The sequence below is a fragment of the Dama dama genome, chromosome 8, assembly GCF_033118175.1.
Source record: "Dama dama isolate Ldn47 chromosome 8, ASM3311817v1, whole genome shotgun sequence".
In the NCBI taxonomy this organism is placed as follows: domain Eukaryota; kingdom Metazoa; phylum Chordata; class Mammalia; order Artiodactyla; family Cervidae; genus Dama; species Dama dama.
In genome coordinates, this window is record NC_083688.1 from 44,239,626 (window position 1) to 44,261,432 (window position 21,807).

The 21,807-nt window shown below is 39.4% G+C and overlaps 1 protein-coding gene across 1 annotated transcript in view; it reads left to right on the top strand.

Moving 5' to 3' along the window:
• C2CD6 (C2 calcium dependent domain containing 6) overlaps positions 1 to 21,807 on the top strand; it is a 143,896-nt gene that overhangs the window by 121,198 nt on the left and 891 nt on the right. The window contains exons 14-16 of the mRNA XM_061147983.1: positions 14,959 to 15,031; positions 16,061 to 16,327; positions 16,424 to 19,638. Of these exons, the coding sequence (XP_061003966.1) occupies positions 14,959 to 15,031; positions 16,061 to 16,327; positions 16,424 to 19,638 (3,555 nt within the window). The remainder of the gene's footprint in view (positions 1 to 14,958; positions 15,032 to 16,060; positions 16,328 to 16,423; positions 19,639 to 21,807) is intronic.

Below are 21,807 nucleotides of genomic sequence, written 5' to 3' on the forward strand. Positions count from 1 at the left end.
TGAATTCTCCTTCATATCTGAATGAGATCCTTGCTGGGTACAGTAATCTGGGTTGTAAGTTATTCTCTTTCATTACTTTTAGTATGTCCTGCCATTCCCTTCTGGCCTGAAGAGTTTCTATTGAAAGATCGACTGTTATCCTTATGGGAATCCCCTTGTGTGTTATTCGTTGTTTCTCCCTTGCTGCTTTTAATATTTGTTCTTTGTGTTTGATCTTCATTAATTTGATTAATATGTGTCTTGGGGTGTTTCGCCTTGGGTTTATCCTGTTTGGGACTCTCTGGGTTTCTTGGACTTGTGTGACTATTTCCTTCCCCATTTTGGGGAAGTTTTCAGCTATTATCTCCTTGAGTATTTTCTCATGGCCTTTCTTTTTATCTTCTTCTTCTAGGACTCCTATGATTCGAATGTTGGGGCCTTTCACATTGTCCAAAAGGTCCCTGAGGTTTTCCTCATTTCATTTGATTCTTTTTTCTTTTTTCCTCTCTGCTTCATTTATTTCCACCATTTTACCTTCTACCTCACTTATCCTATCTTTTGTCTCCATTATTCTACTGTTAGTTCCCTCCAGAGTGTTTTTGATCTCATTTATTGCATTATTCATTTTTAATTGACTCTTTTTTATTTCTTCTAGGTCCTTGTTAAACATTTCTTGCATCTTCTCAATCCTTGTCTCCGGGCTGTTTATCTGTAACTCCATTTTGTTTTCAAGATTTTGGGTCATTTTTATTATCATTATTCTAAATTCTTTTCAGGTAGATTCCCTATCTCCTCCTCTTTTGTTTGACTTGGTGGGCATTTTTTATGTTCTTTTTCCTGCTGGGTATTTCTCTGCCTTTTCATCTTATTTAGATTGCTGTGTTTGGGGTGGCCTTTCTGTATTCTGGTAGTCTGTGGTTTCTTTTTATTGTGGAGGTTTCTCCCAGTGGGTGGGGTTGGACGATTGGCTTGTCAAGGTTTCCTGGTTAGGGAAGCTTACTTCGGTGTTCTGGTGGGTGGAGCTGGATTTCTTCTCTCTGGAGCGCAATGGAGTGTCTGGTAGTGAGTTTTCAGATGGATCTATGGGTTTGGTGTGGCTTTGGGCAGCCTGTATATTGACACTCAGGGCTATGTTCCTGTGTTGCTGGAGAACTTGCATGGTGTGTCTTGCTCTGGAACTTATTGGCTCTTGGGTGGTGGTTGGTTTCAGTATAAGTTTGAAGGCTTTTGGATGATCTCTTATTAATTAATGTTCCCAGTAGTCAGGAGTTCTCTGGTGTTCTCAGGTTTTGGGCTTAAGCCTCCTGCCTCTGGACTTCAGTCTTATTCTTCCATTAGCCTCAAGACTTCTCCATCCATACAACACTGGTAATAAAACTTTTAGGTTAATGGTGAAAAGATTCTCCACAGTGAGGGACACCCAGAGAGGTTCACAGAGTTACATGAAGAGGAGAGGGAGGAAGGAGATAGAGGTGAGCAGGAGGAGAAAAAGGGGGACTCAAGAGGAGAGAGACAGATCTAGGCAGTACTCTGTTCCCCAGTTGTTCTCTGTGGCCCAGAACACCCACAGAGATTCACAGAATTGGATTGAGAAGAGAAAGGGGAGGGAGGAAATGGAGGTGATCTGGGGGAGAAATAGGAGAGTCAAAAGGGGGAGAGAGTAATCAAACCAGTAATCACACTCCTGCGTAAAAATGGGTACTGAAGATTGGATTCTTAAATGTCCAAAATTGATATCAAATACTGAAAAACAAAGATTAAAATTCTAGAGTAGAGGTTAGAATTTTAAAAATACAATATTTAAAAAAACACAAAATTTAAGAAATATGTATGAAGTTTGCTTTAAAAATAGGGTCCTTTTTTTTGGCAAGGTTATAAAAATGAAAATTGAGGAGTAATAGAGGACTTTAAAAAAAAAGAAAATTTTTTTAAAATTTTTTTAATTAAAAAAAATAATAATAGTAAAAATATATCTAGGAATTTCTCTGGAGCTGTTGTGGGCAGTGTGGGTTCAGTTCAGTTTCAGATAGTTCCTTTTTCCAGCTTATACTTCTCAATATCTATAGGCTGCTTCCAGTGTAGTCAGTGTTACAGGGATTTTAATCTGTTGCACCTGTCACTTCTAAAGCAGTTCCCTTTGTTTATTTGGTTTCTGTTTGCAGGTCTCTACCGTGTCTAATTTCCGCCCTAACACAAGTGGGCAGAGGTGGTCTCTTGTTTAGGTTCACTTGTTCAGTCGAGCTGTGGGGAGGGAGGGGCGCTGCAGACAAATCTCACTGGCGTGTGTGGGGAGCACTCACAGTGTTCCAGCCACACTGGGTTTGTCCCCGCTCACGGCGCGTGTGCTTCCTCCTACACTGCTCAGGCTCCAGGCTGCTCTACAGGGAGTGGGCCATGAGTTGTGTGCACGTCCCAGGCCCAAGCCGCTCAGGTTCAGGTTTTCGGGTACTCCACAAAGGCGCAGACTCAGTTGGGCCTGCGTTTTGTGCCTTCCCTGTCTGAGCAGCTCAGGGAACCAGGAGCTTGACAAGCACACTCTCACCAGGTGCAGCACGACTTCTCCCCTCCCCGTCCCAGGCTCAGTTTCCAGACGCATCAGTCAGGTGCACCTTGTGTCTCTTCTGGGGAGCTGACCTCTGGCTGCGACCCTCCCGGCAGATGTCAACCATCCAGAATCTCAGGTAGTCTTTGGTTAGAAACTGGAAGCCTGTTTGCAGTTTGGTAGGGGATGCCACCTCTGGGGCCCGAGTTTGCCTCTTTCCGGCTCTGGCTGGCGCCCGCCTCCCCCCTGCCTCCTGCCTCCGGCGGGGGATGGGCTGGTCCACAGCCGGCTAGCTCTTCTCTGGTATTGCTCAGTTCTTTTGTTCTGCGAACAGGCCGGCTGTGTCTTAGGTTAGGGCTTTTTGCAGTTTAATTCTCTCTCTCTATCTCGCTATCCCACAGTTTAAGTTGCTGTCTCACGTTAGCTCCCTCAGATTGCCCTCAGGGAATTCAGGTCTGGTCCTTACCCTAAGCAATGCTGCCCGCTCCTCTCTGTTCAGCCCCCACTTGCTGGTGGCAGATGCGAGCGTCTGGGGTACTTTTCTGCTGGGAGTTGCTTTTAGGAATGTAATCTGTGAGTTTTATTGGTTTTCCCTCCCAGTTAGGATGCCCTCCAAGATTCGAAAACTTCCCCCAGACCCGCCAGTGAGAGGGTTTCCTGTTGTTTGGAAACTTCCTCTATTAAGTCTCCCTTCCCAGGACAGATCTCCATCCCTAACACTTTTGTCTCTCTTTTTGTCTTTTATATTTTATCCTACCTCCTTTAGAAGACAATGGGCTGCTTTTCTGGGTGCCTAATGTCCTCTGCTAGTGATCAGAAATTGTTTTGTGTAGTTTGCTCTGCATTCAAATGTTCTTTTGATGAATTTGTAGGGGAGAAAGTGGTCTCCCCCTCCTACTCCTCCGACATCTTAGCTCCCTCCTCCAAATGCCTTCTTTTTAATAATTGAGTAATACTCCATTGTGTATATGTACCACAGCTTTCTTATCCATTCGTCTGCCGATGGACATCTAGGTTGCTTCCATGTTCTGGCTATTGTAAAGAGTGCTGTGATGAACATTGGGGTACACGTGTCTCTTTCAATTCTGGTTTCCTTGGTGTGTATGCCCAGGAGTGGGATTGCCAGGTTGTATGGCAGTTCTATTTCCAGTTGTTTAAGGAATCTCCACACTGTTTTCCATAGTGGCTATATTAGTTTGCATTCCCACCAACAGTGTAAGAGGGTTCCTTTTCCCCCACACCCTCTCCAGCATTTGTTGCTTGTAGACTTTTGGATAGTAGCCATTCTGACTGGCATGTAATGGTACCCACTGAGGTTTTGATTTGCATTTCTCTGACAATGAGTGATGTTGAGCATCTTTTCATGTGTTTGTTAGCCATTTGTATGTCTTCTTTGGAGAAATGTCTGTTTAGTTCTTTGGCCCATTTTTTGATTGGGTCGCTTATTTTTCTGGAATTGAGCTGCCCGAGTTGCTTGTATATTTTTGAGATTAATCCTTTGTCTGTTGCTTTGTTTGCTATTATTTTCTCCCATTCTGAAGGCTGTCTTTTCACCTTGCTTATAGTTTCCTTTGTGGTGCAAAAGCTTTTAATTTTAATTAGATCCCATTTGTTTAGTTTTGCTTTTATTTCCATTACTCTGGAAGGTGGGTCATAGGAGAATCCTGCTATGATTTATGTCGGAGAGTGTTTTGCCTATGTTCTCCTGTAGGAGTTTTATAGTTTCTGGTCTTACATTTAGATCTTTAATCCATTTTGAGTTCATTTTTGTGTATGGTGTTAGAAAGTGTTCTAGTTTCATTCTTTTACAAGTGGTTGACCAGTTTTCCCAGCACCACTTGTTAAAGAGATTGTCTTTTCTCCATTGTATGTTCTTGCCTCCTTTGTTGAAAATAAGGTGTCCATAGGTGTGTGGATTTATCTCTGGGCTTTCTATTTTGTTCCACTGATCTATGTTTCTGTCTTTGTGCCAGTACCATACTGTCTTGATAACTGTGGCTTTGTAGCATAGCCTGAAGTCAGGCAGGTTGAGTCCTCCAGTCCATTCTTCTTTCTCAAGATTGCTTTGGCTATTTGAGGATTTTTGTAATTCCATACAAATTGTGAAATTATTTGTTCTGATTCTCTGAAAAATACCGTTGGTAGCTTGATAGGGATTGCATTAAATCTATAGATTGCTTTGGGTAGTATACTCATTTTTACTATATTGATTCTTCCAACCTATGAACACGGTATATTTCTCCATCTATTTGTGTCCTCTTTGATTTCTTTCATCAGTGTTTTATAGTTTTCTATATATAGGTCTTTTGTTTCTTTAGGTACATTTATTCCTAAGTATTTTATTCTTTTCATTGCAATGGTGAATAGTATTGTTTCCTTAATTTCCTTATGAGAATCCCCTTGTGTGTTATTCGTTGTTTCTCCCTTGCTGCTTTTAATATTTGTTCTTTCTGTTTGATCTTCATTAATTTGATTAATATGTGTCTTGGGGTGTTTTACCTTGGGTTTATCCTGTTTGTGACTCTCTGTGTTTCTTGGATTTGGGTGGCTATTTCCTTCCCCATTTTAGGGAAGTTTTCAACTATTATCTCCTCAAGTATTTTCTCATGGCCTTTCTTTTTGCCTTCTTCTTCTGGGACTCCTACAATTCAAATGTTGGGACATTTAACATTGTCCCAGAGGTCTCTGAGGTTGTCCTCATTTCTTTTAATTATTTTTTGTTTTTTCCCTTCTGCTTGATTTATTTCCACCATTCTATCTTCCACCTCTCTTATTCTATCTTCTGCCTCAGTTATTCTACTGTTGGTTCCCTCCAGAGTGCTTTTGATCTGTTATTGCATTATTCATCATTGATTGACTCTTTTTTATTTATTCTAGGTCCTTTTAAACTTTTCTTGCATCTTCTCAATCCTTGTCTCCAGACTATTTATCTGTAACTCCATTTTGTTTTCAAGACTTGGGATCATTTTTACTATCATTATTCTGAATTCTTTTTCAGTTAGGCTCCCTATCTCCTTCTCTTTTGTTTGGATTGATGGGCTTTTATCACATTCCTTTACCTGCTGAATATTTCTCTGTCTTTTCATCTTGTTTAGGCTGCTGTGTTTGGGGTGGCCTTTCTGTATGCTGGAAGTTTGTGGTTCCTCTTTATTGTAGAGGTTCTTCCCTGTGGATGGTGTTGGACGAGTGACTTGTCAAGGTTTCCTGGTTAGGGAAGCTTGTGTCGGTGTTCTGGTGGGTGGAGCTGATCTCTTTTCTCTGGAGTGCAATGAAGTGTCCAGTAGTGAGTTTTGAGGTGTCTATGGGTTTGGTGTGACTTTTGCCCGCCTGTGTTTTTGTTCTTGTGGTTATGTTCCTGCTTTTTTGGAGAATTAGCTTTGTATGTCTTGCTCTGAAACTTATTGGCTCTTGGGTGGAGCTTGGTTTCAGTGTAGGTATGGAGGCTTTTGGATGAGCTTTTGTCAACTAATGGTCCCTGGAGTCAGGAGTTTTCTGGTGTTCTCAAGTTTTGGATTTAGGCCTCCTGCCTCTGGCTTTCAGTCTTATTCTTATGGTAGCTTCAAGACTTCTCCATCCATACAGCTCTGATGATAAAACATCTAGGTTAATGGTGAAAAGATTCTCCACAATAAGGGACACCCAGAGGGGTTCACAGAGTTACATGAAGAAGAGTAGAGGGAGGAGGGAGATAGAGGTGGCCAGGAGGAGAAGAGAGGGAATCAAAAGGGAAGTCTAGCCAGTAATCAATTCCCTTTTGCTCTCCACAGTCTGGAACACTCAGAGAGGTTCACAGAATTCCATAGAGAAGAGAAGAGGGAGGAAGGAGATGTGACCAGGAGGAGAGGAAGGGAAGTCAAAAGGAGAGAGAGAGACGATTCTAGCCTGTGATCAGTTCCTTAAGTTTTCTCCACAGCCCGGAACACCCAAAGAGATTCACAGAGTTAAGTAGAGAAGAGGAGGGGGAGGGAGGAGATAGAGGTGACCTGGGGGAGAAAAAGGAGAGTCAAAAGGGAGAGAGCAATCAAGCCAGTAATCACACTCCTAAGTAAAAATGGGTACTGAAGATTGGATTCTTAAAGGTATAGAATTGATAACAAATACCAAAAAAGCAAAAATTAAAAATCTAGAGTAGAGGTTAGGCTCTCAAAAATACAATATTAAAAAAACAAAACAAAATCACAAAAGTTATATATAAAAAAATATGAAATTTGCTTTAAAAATAGGGTCTTTTTTTCAAGGTAATAGATTTTAAAAATGAAAATTAAAGGAGTACTAAAGAACTTAAAAATAAAAAAAATTTTAATTAAAAATTATAATAGTAAAATATATCTAGGAATTTCTCTGGAGTTGTTGAGGGCAGTGTGGGGTCAGTTCAGTTTCAGATAGTTCCTTGTTCCAGCTTATACTTCTTCTCAGGGTCTGTAGGCCCCTTCCAATGTAGCCAGTGGTAACTACAGGGTTTTAATCTGTTGCACCTGTCACTTCCAAAGCCATTCTCTCTTCTTTGTTTATTTTGGCTTTCTCTGTTTGCAAGTCTCTTCAGTATCTAACTTCCGCCCTGACACAAGAGGGTGAAGGTGGTCACTTATTTAGGCTCACTTGTTCAGTGGTGCTGAAGGGAGGGAGGGACACTGCAAACAAACATCACTGGTGTGTGTGGGGAGCGCTCGCAGTGTCTGGGCCCACTGGGTTTGCCCCCACTCACAGCGTGTGTACTTTCCCTGTCTACACTGCTCAGGCTCCAGGTTGCTCTGCAGGGGAACTGTCCGAGGCGGGCCCTGGGTTATGTGCACTTCCCAGATCTACACCACTCAGGTTCAGGTTCTCGGGTACTCCACAGAGGCACAGACTCAGTTGGGCCTGTGTTTTGTGCCCTTCCCAGGTCCCGGCAGCTCAGGCGACCAGGTGATTGGCAAGCGCAGTCTTCCCAGCTGGGTGGTGCATTTTATCACCTCCCAGTCCCAGCCGCTTGGTTTCCTGGGTGAGCAGTGGGAGCACCATCTCAGGTGTGCCGTGTGTCTCCTCTGGGGAGCTGATCTCTGGCTGCGGCCCTCCTGACGGATGTCAACCGTCCAGGACCCCAGGAAGACTTGGTTAGCAGCTGGGAGCCTGCTCACAGTTTGGTAGGGGATGCCGTCTCTGGGGCCGAGTTTGCCCCTTTGCTTCTGGCTGTGGCTGTCGCCCGCCTGCCTCCCTGCCTCCGGTGGGGGATGGGCCGGTCCACAGCCGGCTAAATCTCCTCTGGTATTCACTCAGTCCTTTGTTCTGTGAGCGACCCAGCAGTACCTTAGGTTAGAGCTTTTTGCCGGAAAGGTCTCTCTCTCTCTTGTTTTTTTTCCTCTCTGGCTACCCCATAGTTTGGGTTGCTGTCTCACGTTAGCTCCCTCAAATTGCCCTAAGGGCTTTCAGGCCCAGTCCTTACCCTAAGCAATGCAGCCTCGGCCTCCCTGTTTAGCCCCCGCTTACTGGTGGTGGATGCAAGCGTCTGGGCTACTTCTCTGCTGGGAGTTGCAGTTATGCACATAATCTGTGGGTTTTATTTATTTATTTTTTCCTCCCAGTTATGTCACCCTCTGAGATTCCAAAACTCCCCCAGACCTGCCGGTGAGAGGGTTTCCTGGTGTTTGGAAACTTCTCCTCTTTTAAGACTCCACCCCCGCCCCACCCCCAGGATGAGGCTCCGTCCCTAACTCTTTTGTCTTTCTTTTTATCTTTTGTATTTTGTCCTCAGTTCAGTTCAGTTCAGTTGCTCAGTTGTGTCCGACTCTTTGCGACCCCATGAACCACAGCACACCAGGCCTCCCTGTCCATCACCAACTCCCGGAGTCCACCCAAACTCATGTCCGTCGAGTCAGTGATGCCATCCAACCATCTCATCCTCTGTCGTCCCCTTCTCCTGCCCCCAATCCCTCCCATCATCAGGCTCTTTTCCAATGAGTCAACTCTTCGCATGAGGTGGCCAAAGTATTGGAGTTTCAGCTTCAACATCAGTTCTTCCAATGAACACCTAGGACTGATCTCCTTTAGGATGGACTGGTTGGATCTCCTTGAAGTCCAAGGGACTCTCAAGAGTCTTCTCCAACACCACAGTTCAAAAGCATCAATTCTTCGGTGCTCAGCTTTTTTTACAGTCCAACTCTCACATCAGTACATGACCACTGGAAAAACCATAGCCTTGACTAGACGGACCTTTGTTGGCAAAGTAATGTCTCTGCTTTTTAATATACTATCTAGGTTGGTCATAACTTTCCTTCCAAGGAGTAAGCGTCTTTTAATTTCATGGCTGCAGTCACCATCTGCAGTGATTCTGGAGCTCAAAAAAATAAAGTCTGACACTGTTTCCACTGTTTCCTCATCTATCTGCCATGAAGTGATGGAACTGAATGCCATGATCTTAGTTTTCTGAATGTTGAGCTTTAAGCCAACTTTTTCACTCTCCTCTTTCACTTTCATCAAGAGGCTCTTTAGTTCTTCAATTTCTGCCATAAGGGTGGTGTCATCTGTATATCTGAGGTTATTGATATTTCTCCCAGCAATCTTGATTCCAGCTTGTGCTTCTTCCAGCCCAACGTTTCTCATGATGTACTCTGCATATAAGTTAAATAAGCACGGTGACAATATACAGCCTTGACGTACTCCGTTTCCTATTTGGAACCAGTCTGTTTTTCCATGTCCAGTTCTAATTGTTGCTTCCTGACCTGCACATACGTTTCTCAAGCGGCAGGTCAGATATGGTCTGATATGTCCATCTCTTTCAGAATTTTCCACAGTTTATTGTGATCCACACAGTCAAAGGCTTTGGCATAGTCAATAAAGCGGAAATAGATGTTTTTCTGGAACTCTCTTGCTTTTTTGATGATCCAGTGGATGTTGGCAATTTGAACTCTGGTTCCTCTGCCTTTTCTCAATCCATCTTGAACATCTGGAAGTTCACGGCTCACGTATTGCTGAAGCCTGGCTTGGAGAATTTTGAGCATTACTTTATAGCCTGTGAGATGAGTGCAACTGTGCAGTAGTTTGAGCATTCTTTGGCATTGCCTTTCTTTGGGGTTGGAATGAAAACTGACCTTTCCAGTCCTGTGGCCACTGCTGAGTCTTCCAAATTTGCTGGCATATTGAGTGCAGCACTTTCAGAGCATCATCTTTCAGGATTTGAAATGGCTCAACTGGAATTCCATCACCTCCACTAGCTTTGTCCATAGTGATATTTTCTAAGGCTCACTTGACTTCACATTCCAGGATGTCTGGCTCTAGGTGAGTGACCACACCATTGTGATTATCTGGGTCGTGAAGATCTTTTTTGTACAGTTCTTCTGTGTATTCTTGCCACCTGTTCTTAATAGCTTCTGCTTCTGTTAGGTCCATACCATATCTGTCCTTTATTGAACCCTTATTTGCATGAAATGTTCCCTTGGGATCTCTAATTTTCTTGAAGAGATCTCTAGTCTTTCCCATTCTGTCATTTTCTCTATTTTTTTGCATTGCTCGCTGAGAAAGGCTTTCTTATGTCTTCTTGCTATTCTTTGGAACTCTGCATTCAAATGGGAATATCTTTCCCTTTCTTCTTTGCTTTTTGCTTCTCTTCATAGCTATTTGTAAGGCCTCCTCAGATAACCATTTTGCCTTTTTGCACTTCTTTTCCATAGGGATGGTCTTGATCCTTGTCTCCTGTACAATGTCATGAACCTCCGTCCATAGTTCATCAGGGACTCTGTCCAGTCTAATCCCTTAAATCTATTTCTCACTTCCTTGGTGGCTCAGACGGTAAAGTGTCTGCCTACAGTGCGGGAGACCCGGGTTCAATTCCTGGGTCAGGAAGATCTCCTGGAGAAGGGAATGGCCACCCACTCTAGTATTCTTGCCCCCCCTACCAGCCCACAAAAGGGGCTCAAAGAAATATTTTGTCCTACCTCCTTTCAAAGACAATGGGCTGCCTTTCTGGGTGCCTGGTGTCCTCTGCCAGTGTTCGGAAGTTGTTTTGTGGTATTTGCTCAGCGTTCAAATGACTGTTTGATTAATTTGTAGGGGAGAAAGTGGTCTCCCCATCCTATTCCCCACCATCTTAGGACCACCCTGCCCCCATTTAGGTCTTGATTGCCAGGTTTCTCCACTGTGCAGTTACTGTTTTTTTGCTTTCACTGCTCTGATTTTTTGAAGTAAGTCCCTAAGTCTCGCCTACCCTCAAGGGTGTATATGCGAGGGTGGTGGGCCAGAATTAAGCTCTACTTCTTGGATGGGGGAGTATCTACATGTCTTTTTTTTTTTTTTAATTCTTCTGTGAGAAAGATTTGTTTCCCTCATTTATTTATATAATTTATTTCCATGAGTGTAGTTATATACATATATATATAGTTATATATATGTAGTTATATACATATATATATAGTATTATATATATACATATGTATTATATATATATATATGTTTACATACATATATACATATATATATATATAGTATTATAATCTAATGTGGTATTATTTTGTTGGATTTCCAGCTTTGGCCAATGGGGCTTTCAGTGTGTTCTGTGTCCCAGTGACATGCCCATGTCCTTTCATTTTTTGAGCATTTTCATAGTTTTTAGTGCTCTATGATGTTCCAGGCTTATACTGAATTTTTCTTACCCAGTCATAATATCAATAGTTTCTACATGGAGTCCTGGTTATTTCACTGGAGAATGATATTTGTAAATCAAGCTCTGGGCACTGAGTGTACTTGTTGATACAAGTGTTCACTTTCTTCATATTTGTTATTTTTCCAGTTTCCTTCTATTACTGATTTCTAGCTTCATTCGTTGTGGATGAATAGACTCAATATGCGTGGAAGTTGTTGAATCAGTTAAGAATTATAAATGAAAGTTTAGAAACACTGCCTTAAATAGTGGTGCAGTGGTTTTCATGATGTCATCCTGGACCCAGATGTTCTTTCTTTCTGGAATCTATTGCCAGCATATGCATGTTAGTGTAGAGTAACAGTAAATGAACTCTTACTTCTAGGAGTCACGATGTGTTCCAGGCAGGAAGAAGAAAGGAATAAAGGTTGACCAAGTACCTGTCAGCTCAGTCTGCCTGTTTTAAGATATACTCTTAGAAGCTTCGTCCAACAGTTTTCAATGATATGTAGTTGGCCAGAACCTTGTTACATGGCCACTCCTGTCTTTTAAAGGAGGCTGGAAGATGTAGCTTTTTGAGTAAGGGACATTTTTGCTCCAGAGAAGGCAATGGCACCCACTCCAGTACGCTTGCCTGGAAAATCCCATGGACGGAGGAGCCTGGTGGGCTGCAGTCCATGGGGTCGCAAAGAGTCGGACACGACTGAGAGACTTCACTTTCACTTTTCACTTTCATGCGTTGGAGAAGGAAATGGCAACCCACTCCAGTGTTCTTGCCTGGAGAATCCCAGGGACGGGGGAGCCTGGTGGGCTGCCGTCTATGGGGTTGCACAGGGTCGGACACGACAGATGTGACTTAGCAGCCACAGCATTTTTGCTCCAAAAAATTGAGGTTCTTGAAATAATATGTATTTTGGGAAAGTAACTCTCAGTCTGTGTCACAGGGAGCAAGAGATTAGTTAAGAGACTCTTGTTGGGAAGAGATGATGGTGACTTATGCTGCAGGGGTAGTAGGTGGTGGTAGCATATGATTGGATATTTAATATATTTTGAAGGCAGTAGCCACAGGACTTAATGCTGGCTTATACATGAAACAGAGGAGGAGGAGAGAAAGATTGATGCAGGTTTCTGGTCTGACAGTTCAGTGGAGGTGGCACCATTACCTGAGATGAGGAAAAACAGAGAAAAGCCAAGGTTTTGTGGGTTTTTTTTTTTTTTTTTTTTTTTTTTTTTGAGGGAGGAGGGGAGCAGGGAGGTAATCTAGAATCCTATTAGGTATACATTAAATTTGACGTGCCTATTATATAGCTAAGTGGAAATCAATGCCGTTCTAAATATTTCTGAGGATACTATTTTGAATCTTTCCAAGGGTCTTTTTCCCCCTGCATTCCTCGGAAATAGCTCTATTTACTCTGGGGTTAGTTCTGTTTATTCTTATTGATCCTTCACTTACATATACTGATTTTCCTCACATATCTGATGAGTTTTGTTGGCTTGCTTTATATTTGTGAATGAAGGAGTATGTTGGCTGTATAGGCATGCTCTGTGTGACAGGCAAGCTTCCCTGGAGGGTATTTGGGGAAATAGTGTCAGATTTCATTTTCTTGGGCTCCAAAATCACTGCAGACAGTGACTGCAGTCACTAAAATACATTTGGTTCTTGGAAGAAATGCTATGACAAATCTAGACAATGTATTATACAGCAGAGACATCACTTTGCCGACAAAGATCCATATAGTCAAAGCTGTGGTTTTTCTAATAGTCACGTACAGATGTTGAGAGTTGGACCATAAAGAAGGCTGAGAGCCAGAGAATTGATGTTTTCGAGCTGTGGTGCTGGAGAAGACTCTTGCGAGTCCCTTGGACAACATGGAGATCAAACCAGTCAATCCTAAAGGAAATCAATCCTGAATATTCATTGGAAGGACTGGTGCTGAAGCTGAAATGCAAATACTTTGGCCACCTGATGTTAAGAACTGACTCACTAGAAAAGACCCTGATGCTGGGAAACATTGAAGGCAGGAGCAGAAGGGCGTGACAGAGGATGAGATGGATAGATGGTGTCACTGACTCAACATGAGTTTAAGCAAACTCAGATAGTGAAGGACAGGGAATCCTGGGGTGCTGCAGTTAATGGGGTCACAAAGAGTTGGACATTGACTTAGTGACTGAATAACAACTGTCCTGAATTTTTTAACTCACAAAAGTATTGGATGTTCACCTAATCAATAATACAGAGTTAAAAGTTAATAGTGTCCTCATCTTTCCTTTTGTCCAGAGTTTTCTCCCTTGAGAAAACAATGTTAACATTTTGTATCCTTTCATATATTTTTCCATGCTTATATATTAGGGGGGAGTTTTTGTTTTTTTTGTGTTTTTTTTCCCCAAAATGAGATTTTTTTTCCTACTACTTATTCTTTCACTTCCTTGTCAGACATATTTCATTTACCTTTAATTTTTCTACTAAATTCACTTAAAGCAACAAACTTTCAAATGTTAGAATTTAAACTTTTTAAGGGAGATTTTGGAAAATTCAAAGAAAAAGAAAATGAGTAAAAGAACAGGTGTGGAAAAGAATGAGATGTATTTGTAGAGTTCCGAGTCAGACACATTTTTCTGGAGGAGAGAAACTGTAGTAGGGAATTCTGAGATACTTGGGGAAATCACTTGGAGTCAGTGTCTCAGGGTAGTGAATAACATAACATGGGAAGCTGCTGAAGATGTAAGAATAAAGTCATGTTATTGACTGCTTAATATTAACAAACACTTAAACCAAAAGTATTTCTTATGAAAGCGTCATTCCTTGAATTATTTTAACTGACTTGATATATAATGAAGCATCTCTAGACTAAAGGAGGCAGTGTATAGAAAAGTGGTTTATAATACTAAGTGTTCTGCAAAGAGATAGTATCGTTTTCTCTAAATGAGTTGGAAGTGTACATGCATCTTATGATATTTTCAAAGCACCATTGTCTTTCACTGCAGTTTTCATTGTGTGGTAGTAGGCACATCAGATAAAAATTTAGAATGCCTAGGATTTAATCTGGTAATTTAGGGCAATAACTTCAACTGCAGATTCTTGTGTAAAACAGAGAGTAGGTCTTGATTATCACTAAAGTGTCTTCTGGGCTTCCCAGGTGGTGCTAGTGGTTAAGAATCTGCCTGCCAGTGCAGGAGAAGCAAGAGATGTGAGTTCAGTCTCTGGGTTGGGAGGATCCCCTGGAGTAGGAAATGGCACCTACTCTAGTATTCTAGTCTGGAAAAGTCCATGGGCATGGGAGCCTGGCGGGCTGCAGAGCAGGGGGAAGAGCCGGACACGACTGGGCGCACACGCATACAAAGTGTCTTCCAGCTCCAGAAATTGTTTCTGTAATTTTCCTGTACACCTTGATTTAGCATAAAGTATTTCCTTAGGGAGTAGTTACCCATTTAACAATTACAGGTTGAGAGTCATTGAAATTGTTGTCTCAATATAATATCAGATGCCACTTATTATCTAAAGCATTTTACAACCTTTTAAAACTAGATTACATTTGTTTTAACAGTTCTGTTTTCTTTTCTACTTTTGTTTCTGCTTAAAGTTGCTGAGCATTATTTTGGTTTTACAGATTCAATAGAGAGAGTGTTGTAGTGTCAGGGAAGTGAAGATTATATGTCTGATATAAACTTCTTTTGATTATTAGCAAATTACAGTAGTTATGAGGAAAATATTTCTTTAGTTTTTAAAATGTTTAATATCTTTAATAACTATTGAATGAGTAAAATTATCTTGGGAAATATTCTTTCATTACAAGCAGTCTAAAATTAAAGCTTCTCTTTTTAAAAGGTGGTTTTCTCACCAAAAGAATACATTTCACCGTGTTTCAAACCAGAACATACAGAATTCAAACCAGCATATCAGGTGAGTCCTGAGTTTTCTTATCCCAATAGCAATTATACTTAATAATAGGTTTCTCTAATACTTTGTGTAATTCAGTGATTCCAAAACCAGACTACCCATTGGAAACACTCACCTATCTTTACAAAAATACACATTCCCAGGTCCCACCTCTGACCTAATAAATCTCAATTTGGAAATGGAGCCTGGAATTTGTATTTTTCAAAAAAAAAAAACAGGGATTCTGATGCTGTCACCTGGGTATCAATTAACATTTGAAAACCATATGAACTAAAACAAATACTAGGTTGATTATTTCACATTTTGCCTTTTAAATTGAATAATGGAGAAGTTGTATGAACAAAGAGTTTGAATAAGAGACTTCATTTTGAAAGGCTATTTCAATAATAGAATAGCCTGATCTCAGAGCTACAAAATTGCCCGTGACTATTACAATGACATTTCACTGTACTTTGGAACTTTCTGTACTGTTTTCTATAGTTTCTGAGGCATATATGATAATTATCCAACAGCAAGATTCTACTGTAACATGCTAAGGACATCATTGTTTAAATTCTCAAATGATCTGTGCTCCCAAATCAATCTTTAGAGAATACTTATGATACTTTTAATGGAGTATCTATTACTTGCTTTGCATTTTTAAAAAGTTACCCCCATTGCGGCTAAAATATTTATATGGATAGGACTTAGATCATGATGTTAGCTTTTGTCTAAGCAAATTCAGCTAATACTGGAAATGGAATTCTTAAAGAAAAACTATTGATGAGTGCCTTTTAAGTGTTCAAAATCTTTCAGGTAGCAAAAAGCTCTTGAACACAACATAGTATAAGAATTAGGAATTTGAAAAATTTGCATTATGATTCTCATTATTATTCCAACTTTAAATATTTTAAAAGAATTAAAATTGATTTTCTCTTGGTAAAAAGGTAGGAAGATGAATAAATTTGAAGATTGCTCAAAGAAAATTAAGTAGAAATTTTATTATAAATTTCAAATGTTTCAGAATTTCTTACCTTTTTTTAAATATTATAATTCCAGAAATTCAACATCAAGAATGGTTTTGATCCTTTTCTAAGGAATATAAACAACAAAATGCCAGTTCAAAAAAGGAAAGACCAAGATATGCTCAAATGTAGAAATATTTTAAGTGCAGAGATTATAGAGCATGAAGATCAAGATCCTCCTTACCCAACACATTCAAAAACTGCAAGACCTGCTAATAAAACCTGGCCCCATAATCTTGATATCATTTCAATAAAGGCTTTAGACACTAAGAATAAGTTAGCTGGTGATCCGGGTATCACCACAGTAAAGACTTCAGACCCTGAGAATAATGTGGCCCATGATCCAGGTGTCATCACAATAAAGACTCTAGACACTACAAATAATTTAGCTCATCATCGTAGTATCACCAAAATAAAGACTTTAGACACTAAGAATATATTACAGGAAAGATTACCACATGTTTCGTTACCAAACTTTGAGGGAGACTCATCAGTGACTGAAAAAGTAAATGTACATAAACGTCGCCTCTCAAAATCATTAAGTCTTACTTCCCACATAGAAAATTTAAAACAATCAATGGTGCTCAAGTCAATTTTAAGTAAAAATCTGCAAGACCTTTCAGATAGATTATTTTCTACACCAGGAGTTCCTATGGACCCTGCAGCAAGAAAGAAAAGTTACAGTTCTCCACTTCTAACGGTTATCCATGATGAACAACCAAGTAGTTTGGAAGATAAAGTATTTGAAAACATTCAAGATTTAAGTAACCGGCTTTCAGAAGGAGGCATTTTAAATTCAAAGTCTCTTTTAAGTAAAATAATTAAAAATATTCCCGCAGATTCACTTTCAGAAGGCAGACCAGGAAATTCTCCTGAGGCAGAAGAAGAACCTGTCTCTGAAAAATACTTACAGCCTGGTGAGACAGACTTTCCAATTAAAAAAAAGAGTAGTTTCAAAAAGAAACATTCAAAAAGTGAAATATCTAGCTCAAAACCAGATTTGAATAGCCTTGTATATGATTATGTTATAAAGCAAATATTCATTGCACCAATCTTCTCAGAGTTGGCGAGAGGAGTGAAAAAAGCAAGTGAGACACAGATAGACTCGCAGAGTCAGTTACCCACAGCTTGGGAGAGTTTGCTCTCTTCCAATGTTCCAGTTCCCCACTATGAAGAAAGCAATAATGAAATAGAATTTCCACCAGCCAATTCTGTTATAAGCCAGATAATACAGGCATTTCCCGTAGATACTCTTTTAGAATCAGGGATAATCAAAGTGATGGAATTAGATAAAGAATACCAGAAAGGTTTTTTGCTTGATACAGAGACAACTTTTGCTGAAGAAAAGCCAAAGGATTCTACAGAATATTATTCAGAAATAAGAGGCAAAGCAGAACCTCTTTCAGACCAGAATTCAGCCATCATTCACCAAGAAACCACTTCTTCTTTTAAAAGAGTTGAATTCATAGACAAAGGCCAAAATACATCCCCACATGAATCAAAATACCAGTCGACACCAGATAAAAAACCAGATTTGCCAAGTAATGGTCAGAGACTTGATAGAGAAGAAAATGATACAAGTTCTACTTTAGAAAACTTAAGTACCTCATTAATGGGTAAACTTAATGACTCTGATGTAATAATGTTAAAATCTTTTTTGAAAAACATATATAACTTTTTTTTCAAATATAATCAATCTGAAAACAGACCACCAGAAAAAGAATTAGAAAGACTAATTCAACATCCTTTTCCAAATAAGACAGAAGACTTTGAAGAAATCGAAGAGAATTTTGATAAAGCAGACAAACTGGACAGAAAACCTGTTTTGAATCCAAAGCTGCGTATATTTCTAGAAGAACTCTCAGAGTCAGAAATAAAAAATTTAAAATCTGAATTAAGTAAACATGTCCAGCATTACCTTGTAGAAAGGCTTTCAGAATCAGGACATATCACCAAAGAAGACTTACCAAAAATCTATCAAAATCTGTATTTGATGAATGAGAAAGTAGAACCAAAAGGACAAAATATTTTTCTGGAGAAATATTCAGAAACTGTAAAAGAAATCATGTCTTTTGTAAATAATTTTAATCATCATTTCATAGATAAACATTTGGAAATAAAACTAAGATCTTTTTTAAGTGAAATTCTCCAAAACTATTTCCTGAAAAACCTTTCAGACAACAGTTTATTTAAAGAGACAGAATCTGACCCTATGTGCTCAGAAGTATCTTCTCTAAGAGCTGAAAGTGCCTCAATATCTTTCCACCAGTTAGGACAAGACACTTCAAGCAGGAGTTTTGGCAGTAGACTTGAAATAAACATGAAATATCCCTTAAATAAATCTCTACAAAGCTATCTTATCGCTTTATCAGAAAATGAAATCTTAGATCTAAAAGCTGATTTAAGCAAACACCTCCAGAGCCTTTTTATAGAAAAACTGTCAAAATCAGGACTAATCACAGAAAGGCAATTAGAGGGGATAAGCCAGCACATAAATTTGGTTAATTTTAGTTCCACACCACTAAAATATATAAAGCCAGATTTGTCTTTAAGAGATGAAAATCAGTTTGTGGAGGAGCATTCAGAAAAGCAAAATAAATATTCAAAAATTGCTCAGAAAACCACTTTACAAAAAGTTCCCAAAGATAGACTTGTAGAAACAGAGTTGACCAAAAAGGAAGAAAAAGAACTTTTTTCCTTAGAAAATATTAAAGAAAATCCACCAATAATTCAGGAACAGAAAAGACATTCTCAAGAAGCTAAAAAACTGAGATTAATTAAAGTACAAACCTGTTCCAACAAAAACACTCAGGTGAGTCCACTAAATAAGTCTTCAGAAAGACTTACAGATACAGTGCCTAAAAAAAAAAAGAAAGAACATGGTTTCATGCAGTTTCCTCATAAAGAAAATTTTGAATTTAAAACAGAGACTCAAGACCCACATAATTGGAGTGGTAAATCAAAAATAACTCAATCAAAGGCTTGCTTTGAAAAGACACTAAAAATGAAGTCTCTTGACAAAAAGGATCACAATAACACCTATAAGTTGATGGTACAGGAAAAACCTGAAGCAGTATTGTCACCATATCAAAGAATTCCTAATTGCAAGATGCCAAATGAAGATGAGGAATACGTAAACAAATTCACTTTTCCTTCCAGGCAAAAGAATATTCTAACTTGCCTCAATTCAGAGGCTGGAGAGAAATCAAAGTTAGAAGACCAGTATCATCAGAGATTTAAAGGAAATAATAACAATAATAAAAAACAACATTTAGAAATATTTGCACATTACAAAGAAGAAATACAAACCCTTTACACCAAACCAAATGAACTTTGCAATGAAACATGTGCCTGGGTGCCTGAATCACAATTGCTTAAAATTTTGATAGCTGAGAAAAATTCAAAACCATCTCTCTTCCCGAAAGTACCAAAGAGAGAAAATCTAAAGCCCAAGGTCCGAAAAGAAAGAGATCATGTCAGCAAAAAAAAGTCATTTAACAAGACAGTTAGTGTATTACCAACTACACCGCCCAGCACAGGAATCCATCCAAGAAAATCTGTTCCAAGGACATTGCTTCATTGGACTGCAAGAAGAACTACACATGTAATAATATTTTTCTAAATCTTTTATTTCTTTACTTGGCAAAGTTCTTTAGATAACATAGAGTGTATGTGTCTTCATGCAAGTATGTGTGTAACCTTAATTGCCCCAAAATATACAGACCTCCAAATTTTAAAAAATTCTTTTGACATTCAGATATCACCTTGCCTCATTCAAAAGGTAGTCAGAAAATCAAGGGACTGTTAACATCCTTAGTGCCTTTGTATAAAACAGATAAAAGGGACCCCCTGCTCCAGATCATGAATTAGAAAAAAGTACTCTTTCCTCCAGGCCAACCCCAGGCTGGCACAGCCTGCGCAGGGTACAGAGTTACGTGTACGGAAGACCGGCTGTTTCAGCCCTGACTGACCCCTCGGCCATGGGCTGTTAGCAGCCACACCTGTGCAGCCACGGGCAGTGGCTGTATACTACAGAAAGGCTGGGACTGTCTTTTCATGCATATATACGTATAAATATATAGTCTTTTTTCAGATCGCTTAATTTTGTTTTTAAAACAAATATGAAACTCCTATTACATGCCAGTTATTCTAAGCCTTAGAGATAAGCAGAATTTAGTCTTGAATTATGAATTACAGTTTAGCTTAGCTTCTATTCTTTTCTTTTTTCCATCACCACCCCTCTGCCTTGTGCTGAGAAACATGGGAATTCAAATCTATTTTTGATACTAATATAAAGCAATTAGGAAGGTACCTCTGCTACCTGGCTTTATACAAACCATTCAAGAGCAGAGTTAAAATCTAGGAATGGAAGGGACTTATTTTAATTTTCTGGAACATTGCTCTTTCTGTTAGTATATATAAATAGGCATGACCAACAGTTGGGAAAACACAAATTCTAAAATGACATAATATTGATAATTTGATGTGCATAACTATCTCTGAATGAGAAAATAGAAAGCAAATTATTAGTTTTAGTAAATAGTAAGGCAAATCAGTTGCAGGGTAAATATTATCAACATAGCTTATTCTCTCAACTTGGGATTTCTCTTTTCTAAATTCAGTAATTTAGAGTGTGTGTGCGCATGTACAGGAAAAAGTAAGTAAAAGGTGTTCATAGTTTTTGGAGAGGGAAGACTTTCTGAAGTTCCTTCAGATAAGTGGAATCTTTAATATCACTTTTCCAAACAAAATAAGAAATTATGTTTATGTTTGTGTTAGGTTGCCCTAATTCTTCTTAGTCCTGCCTCAGTTCTTCTTACTTGGCAGTTGTATTAATCTACTCCCACCTTCTCACCAGATCAGAGCAGGCTTATTCCCTTGGGGTGCAAGGTTTTAAGTGACAAACTGCAAAGGAAACTAGTTTACGCTAATCTGAGAAATTACTAATAAGTCCACACCTCCTATGGGTACTTATAGATTATTATATATTTTTACTTTTTAATATAAATTTATTTTAATCTGAGGCTAATTACTTTACAATATTGTAGTGGTTTTGCCATACACTGACACGAATCCACCACAGGTGTACATGTGTTCCCCATCCTGAACCCCCCTCCCACCTCTCTCCCCATCCCATCCCTCTGGGTCATCCCAGTGCACCAGCCCCGAGCACCCTGTCTCATGCATCAAACCTGGACTATATTTTTAATATAGTCATATTATACCAATTTGGAAAAAAAGGAAAACAAAGCCCATAATCCCACCACCCTAAACAACCATCATTTTTAAAAAATTATGGCAAATTTCCTTCCAGTTACTTTCTTAAATGTAAAATTTGTTTAGTCTCAGAATGTACACAAAAATTTTTAACATTTTAGACTCAATGGACATCAGTTTGAGCAAACTCTGGGAGATAGTGAAGGACAGGGAAGCCTGGCATGCTGCAGTCGTGGGGTTGCAAAGAGCCAGACATGACTTAGCCACTGAACAACAACAAAAATCACAATAAACATAACCATATAGATGCTGAGCTCTGCATGTGTGTGTATGGATATATCAAAGGTGTTAATTTTTAAAGAATGAATGTTTAGATGATTTAAAAAGTGAAATGAGTTCATAATTTATATTTGGGGTTGGGGAAGAGCTAATTTAGAGGAGAGTTAAAGGAGGGCTGGCTTTGCCTAGGAGTGTGGCCCCTGAAGACAGCTCCCTTAAGATTTCTGGTTTCCAGCTTGATATCTTGCATCTCTTTTGAAACAACAGATTCTTTGAA